General features: G+C 35.3%; 1 protein-coding gene across 1 annotated transcript in view; it reads right to left on the bottom strand.

The window, feature by feature from the left end:
- Window positions 1-1,639: 1,639 nt before the first annotated feature.
- LOC133556227 (homeobox protein Hox-B6a-like) overlaps window positions 1,640-7,505 on the bottom strand; it is a 6,259-nt gene continuing 393 nt past the window's right edge. Inside the window, 4 exon segments of the mRNA XM_061905951.1 lie at window positions 1,640-3,517; window positions 7,287-7,394; window positions 7,397-7,500; window positions 7,502-7,505. The exon segment at window positions 7,502-7,505 is cut by the window's right edge and continues 393 nt beyond it. Of these exon segments, the coding sequence (XP_061761935.1) occupies window positions 3,216-3,517; window positions 7,287-7,394; window positions 7,397-7,500; window positions 7,502-7,505 (518 nt within the window). The 3' untranslated portion in view covers window positions 1,640-3,215.

Raw genomic sequence — 7,505 nt, forward strand, 5'->3', positions numbered from 1 at the left:
GGCTACTTCTACTTTTTGATCTACTTCTATGTTGACTTCCTAGTCTACTTACGTGTTGACTTCCGGGTCTACTTCTGTGTTGACCTCCTGGTTTACTTCTGGCTCTACTTCCGGTTTTCATTTTTTTGTATGGATCCTGTTTTACTTCCTGATTTACTTGGTCTTGGTCTACTTCTACTTTCTGATCTACCTCCGGGTCCACTTCCGGGTTTACTTTCTTGGCTATTTCTTGGTCTAGTTCTTGGTTTAATTCATGGTTTATTTCCTGGTTTACTTGGTGTTGGTCTACTTCTACTTTCTGGTCTACTTCTTTATTGACTTCCAGGTCTACTTTTTGTTTTACTCCTGGGTCTACTTCCGGGTTTACTTCCTTGTCTACTAGTTCGTGCTTTACTTCATGGTTTAATTCTTGTTTTAATTGGTCTTGGTTTACTTCTACATTGTGCTTTACTTCTTTGTTAACTTCCTAGTCTAGTTCCTGGTTTACTTCATGGTTTATTTCCTGTCGTACTTCCTGGTTTACGTCTGCTTTACTTCCTGATTAATTTCCCTGTCTTCTTTTGGTTTTACTTCCTTGTTTTTGCCCTGAATTACTTGCAGGTTTATTTTCTTGTTTACTTCCTGGTCGTACACCCGGTCTACTTCCTGGTTTTCTTCTGGGTTTACTTCCTGGTTTACTTCTAGGTTTACTCCCTGTTGTACTTCCTGTTATGTGATTGTTGTTCATTCAAATAAAATCATACCAAGTTGAAATGATAAAACAAAACAAAAAATTAAATTAAATAATTAAAATGGAATGCAGCCTTCAAGTAAACAAAAGTTGATATTAATAAACAATTGGAATGTGAAAATAAACAAATGTTCAGACACAATTTTGTCAAGTAAACACACTTGAAGGAACCTTTTAGCCAGCACATCAAGAAAATGTCCTCTACCTTTCTGTTAGTTTCATTTTATCAGTCAGTGCCGAACATCTGTTGGCAAATCATCTTCAAGAGATCGTCCCTGATTAGACCGCGCCTCCACGCCGGTCAGCCAGGGTTCACGCCGGGTTCACGCAGGGTTCAAAGGTCACCAGCACATTGTCCACTTTGTCTGCTGAAGTGTGTGTTTATGTGTTTATGGCGACGTGTGTGTGTGTGTGCGTGTGTGTGTGGCTGCTGGGGGGAGGTCAACTTTCTCCTTCAGCCTGGCGTCTCTGAGCGCCAGAACATGTGCAGGTAACTTCCACCAAGTTATGAACCAACAACATTTGTGCTTTCTTGCACGTCCAATCGCGCTTTCCAAAGGTTTTCAGGGCAAATTCACAGCAAATGACCGACTAATTATTGCTCACTTTCACGGTGAACGACTGTAAATGTTAATAACAGTTCATTGCGGTAAAGTAGAAAAATATTGCACTTTTTGCAATGTTCCAGTAAAAGATGGTGGAAAATACTGTGAAATGCTATTAAACTTTTGTAATACTGAACAAGGACATTTATATTTTGTAAAAAAAATACTGGAATTAACCAGTCTATGTTTTATATGTATATACACAAATAAAATGTATATTTAAACCTGTTTTTGGTGGATAAAATATATCTTTTTAGCTTTGCAAATACGTCTTTTTGTTTATTTTTTCATGACAAAGTCACACTTTATTGCACTAGATTGTTTTGCACTTTATTGGACATATACAGTAGGTAGTATTTATGTACAGTAGAAGTACTTGACAAAATGTGGACACTTGACAAAAAATATTTTTTCAACTTGCAGACGCATTGCTGTGAGTTGTAGGTAGTTTAAGGAATCACACCAGCTTGTTAGTTAGCTCACATTGGAAAGTTTCCCATACAAAATCATCACCCTGATTATTTCTACATGGCTACAGTGTTCCCTCGGCTATCGCAGAGTTTTTACAAGCTATCATGCTAACAGTTAGCATGGGTCACATACTGAGTTATATGACTGTAAGGTCTATGGCACCAAAATTTGCAAAAAAAAGGTTAGTGAGAAAAAGCGTGAAATTAGCTAAAAATTAAAGTAGCATGCTAACAGTTAGTTTGTGTCACATACCAGGTTATATGAATGTAAGGTATATGGCCTGGGAATTAGCGAGTGTGACTGCAAGGTGTAAGGCTGTAAAATTACCAAACAAATTTGTGAAATAAGCTTTGAAATTTGTTTAGCACGCTAACAGTAAGCTTGTGTCAAATACCGACTTAGCGGACAAAAAAAAGTGCTGAAAAATTAAAGTAGCATGCTACCAGTTGGCTTGTGTCACTTACCAAGTTGTGTGACCGTAAGGTTTCCGGCTGCAAAATTAGGGAAAAAAAAAAAGGGTAAAATTGCTTTTTAAAAGTTAGCATGCTAACAGTTAGCTTGTGTCACATACCAAGTTATGTGACCGTAAGGTCTACAGCTGCAAAATTAACATAGAAAAAGGGTCAATTTGCTTTTTAAAAGTTAGCATGCTAACAGTTAGCTTGTGTCACATACCAAGTTATGTGACCTTAAGGTCTACAGCTACAAAATTGGCAACAAAAAAAAAGTGTGAAATTAGCTACAAAAAGTTATCATGCTAACGGACGCGTATTTACTTTATATTTCCTATGAACATCATATTAATTTAAAGTCTTTATAAAAACACTTTACACACATTCAAAACACGCTCTAGACCCTACATCATGAACATAAACACGTCTGTGGGTATTTTAGCATGTACTCGATGGTTCTTTAAAATCTGCCAGAGAATGTAGCATCCGCCTAGCGACGAGGGAACTCTGCACTTGGATACGAGTGCCAAAGAACACAAACATTAACAACAATTCATGTACAATACTTGAAATGTCCACTAGTCTCTACCATGGAGATCTTTTCAAATGCACATTGATTCTAATAAAAGTTTAAATAATGACTGGAAGTTCAGTTCATTTTTGTCCAATCAGAGGAGGATTGAAAATAATTTACAAGGAAAACAACGTTAATTGTTTTTCACCTAATTGCTTGTGTTGTGTAAGTAAAAAAACAAAACAAAACAAAGACAAAAACATCCAAACGCTGACGTAGCACTTTTTAACGCTCCAACATTCAGAAAAAAGGTCCATGTGAGGAGCAGGTGAAGAAGCATCCATTTTGTTTTGTTTTGGTCCCGTCTCACAAGGTCATGTGACGCCTTTCTTTACTTTTTTCCAAAACGTCTTTGTTCTTTCTTTCCAAGGACAAAACCTTCCTCACTGCGTCCGTTTGTCCTCGTCCTCTGTGCCGTTTGCCGTGGAGGAAGAAGACGAGGAGGAGGAGGAGGATGAGGAGGAGGAGGAGGAAGAGTTGATCAGTTTGTTCTCCTTCTTCCACTTCATCCTTCGGTTCTGAAACCAGATCTTGATTTGGCGCTCGGTCAGGCAAAGTGCGTGAGCGATCTCGATCCGCCGCCGCCGCGTCAGGTAGCGGTTGAAGTGGAACTCCTTCTCCAGCTCCAAGGTCTGGTACCGGGTGTACGTCTGACGCCCGCGTCTCCCAGGACTGCCGAACGCGCCTTAACGGGTACAAGGACACTGTCAGGCCGGGATTAATTGCAACAACAATCACACAATAACAATAAACAGAACAATAAATAATTGACATTGATCACAACAAAAATAATTGAAAATAATGGCAACAATAATCAAAACATTAACAATAATCATTAACAATTAACACTGACAACAATTGCTACAATAATCACAAACATAAATTACATCAACAATCACAACATTAACAATAATCATTGACAAGAAAAATAATGATCACAACATTAACAAAAATCCCAACAATAATTACAACAATAATCACAACAAAAATTGCAACAATAATCATTAACAATAATAATCACAACAATAACCGCAGGAATAACCACGAATTTAGCAGTAATACAATTATTAACAAAATGCCAATTACCACAACAATAATAATCACAACAATAATCACAACAATAATCTTTAACAATAATAATCACAACAGCAATAATCACTACAATATTGATCCTTAATGATAATCACAACACTAATAATCACAATAACAATAATCACAGTAATCATAATCATAACAAAAATCACAACAATAATCACAACCATCATCCCAACAATAATAATCACAACAATTGTAACCACAACCATTATCACATCAATAAAAATCACAACAATAATCACAACCATAGTGCCAACAATAATCACAACAATAATAATCACACTAATAATAATCGCAACACTAATGACAAGCATAATCCCAACAATAATAATCAGAAAAGCAATAATCACAACAATAATAATCCAAACTAGTATCACAACAATATTAAGCACAACAAAAGTCACAACAAAAATAATCACAATAATCACAACCATAATCCCAACAATAATCACAACAACAATAATCATAACAATGACAATCACAACAATGATCACAACAATAATAATCACAACCATAATCCCAACGATAATCACAACAAAAATAATCCCAACAACAACAATAATCAAAATAATGATCACAACAGTAATCACAACAATAATAATCCCAACAATAATCACAAAAATAATCTCAACAATAATAATCACAATAATCACAACCATAATCCCAACATAATCACAACAACAACAAAAATCACAACAATAATAATTATAACAATGATCACAACAATAATAATCACAACAATAATCACAACAATAATCACAACAACAACAATGACCACAACAATAATCACAATCGTAATCACAACAATAATAATCAGATCATTAATCCCAACAATAATAATCCCAAAAATAATCCCAACAATAATAATCACAACATTAATCACAACAATAATCACACACAAAAAAAATCACAACAATAATCACAACAACAATAATCACAACAACAATATTCACAACAACAATAATCACAACAATAATGGGAGCAATACAAGTGTCGTTGGTCGATTTAAATGATCATTTAAGTCATTTTATATAAGAAAATAAAGAATATCATGATCATTTTAGCAGCAACAAGAAACATTCATGTTGTCCAAAGTACGGCTCGAGGTCCTTTTGTGGCCCTCTGAACATTTTATTGTCTCTCCTCGCCTTGACAAGTACATGACACTTTTTGAACAGTATCACTAAAATTAACACTGAAAAACATCAAAGTTTTGACTAAACATTCGCTCGACGGAATCGATACAAGCCTTGACGATATGAAGGCTGCTATCTGTATCGTGTTGATACCAGAGTGATATCAAAGTTGTCTTCTAGCCTTTGGTAAAAAATCCATCCATCCATTTTCTACCGCTTATTCCCTTTCGGGGTCGCAGGGGCGCTGGCGCCTATCTCAGCTACAATCGGGCGGAAGGCGGGGTACACCCTGGACAAGTCGCCACCTCATCGCAGGGCCAACACAGATAGACAGACAACATTCACACTCACATTCACACACTAGGGCCAATTTAGTGTTGCCAATCAACCTATCCCCAGGTGCATGTCTTTGGAAGTGGGAGGAAGCCGGAATACCCGGAGGGAACCCACGCATTCACGGGGAGAACATGCAAACTCCACACAGAAAGATCCCGAGCCTGGATTTGAACCCAGGACTGCAGGACCTTCGTATTGTGAGGCAGACGCACTAACCCCTCTGCCACCGTGAAGTAAAAAAGTATTTTGTTTAAATTTCAGAAAGATAATTAAACATGTACTAAAATGATCTTCCACTAATTTGGTCAGAAATTATATAATTAATAGACTAAAACACCAATTATCTTCCAATAATTTGGTTATAAATTATAAAATTAATAGATAAAAACACCAATTATCTTACAATAATTTGGTTAAAAATTATACAATAACTGTAGTAAAACACCAATTATATTCTACTAATGTGGTTATAAAAACACCATCTAGCTTCAAATAATTTGGTAATAAATTATACAATTACCCCCCGCGACCCCAAAGGAAATAAGCGGTAGAAAAATGGATGGATGGATTATACAATTAATGTACTAATACACTAATTGTCTTCCAATATTGTGGTTATAAAACACCAATAATCTTCCAGTAATTTGATTATAAATATATAATCATAACATATCCGCATGTATTAAGCACTAATATATATCAATATGCATATATATATATATATATATATATAATATATATATATATATATATATATATATATATATATATATATATATATATATACATATATATATATATATATATATATATATATATATATATATATATATGATATGAATATAGTTCAAAGTTTGCAGACTTATTTACTTCAAATGATTTATTGCCAATCAGGAAAAAATAATCAAATGAGTCGAATTCGTGCTTGATTTATTTGACAGTTTATAATCGATAATAAAATAAAACATGCAATTCCATCTATTATGATTGTTTGTAAATCCTCTTTATTTCAAATTTTATTCATAGCTATATTGAAAATTCATGGCGCTGACTTTGTGCTGGTGTAGGTTCACACACACGATCAAATATGACTTATTATGTATACAATATGACTTATTTTGTACAAAATATGACTTATTATGTATAAAATATGACTTATTATGTATAAGATGACTTATTTTGTATGAACTATGACTTATTATGTATAAAATATGACTTAATTTTGCATAAAATATGACCTATTTTGTATAAAATATGACTTACGTATAAAATATGGCTTATTATATATTAAATATAACTTATTTTGTATAAGATATGTCGTATTATGTATAAAATATGACTCATTTTGTATAAAATATGACTTATTATGTATAAAATATGTCTTATTATGTATAAAATATGACTTATTAATTAAATTTTCCTTGCTCTTATGTGGGCTCTACCGAGGATGTGGTTGGTGCAGCCCTTTGAGACACTTGTGATTTAGGGCTATATAAATAAACATTGATTGATTGATTGATAAATATACAACAGTATTTAGTTATAATAATTGCTTACACAATTCATCCTTTTTAAAACACGTTTTATGAAATGAAGTACATTATGAAATAGCAAAGTGTGACGTCATATGCAATCAAAGCAGGCGTCAATCTCCGCGAGGATGACGTGTTATTATATATCATTAATATTGATATAGTTATTGATAATATTATTAGGAGATGTGGAGTTTAAAAAAAAAAGATGTTTGTGATGTTTTCCTAGCAACTTTGCGGCTGAGCGACAAGCGAGCAGAACGCCTTTACGAGGCCAATAAACCCGCAAACGGCGGCATAAAAGCGGCGCGTCACGTGACTTTTATGGCTGGTGATGAATGCGTTGGAGACTCACCGTTACACGCGTTCATCCGCTGCATCCACGGGTAAATGTGCGCCGCTCCGCCGTGCTTGTCGTCCCCGGGCTCGAACATTCCCTTGCAGTCTTTCCGCTCGTGGCTCAGAGACAGCGAAGTTCGTCCAGACTGCACGCGGAGTCCCGGTAGAAGCCCGCCGCCGCCGCCGCCGCAGCAGCAGCGTAGTCGCAGGCGCCGGCGGCGGGGGGTCCGGTGCC

The sequence above is a fragment of the Nerophis ophidion genome, linkage group LG07 (genome assembly GCF_033978795.1).
Source record: "Nerophis ophidion isolate RoL-2023_Sa linkage group LG07, RoL_Noph_v1.0, whole genome shotgun sequence".
Classification (NCBI taxonomy): Eukaryota; Metazoa; Chordata; class Actinopteri; order Syngnathiformes; family Syngnathidae; genus Nerophis; species Nerophis ophidion.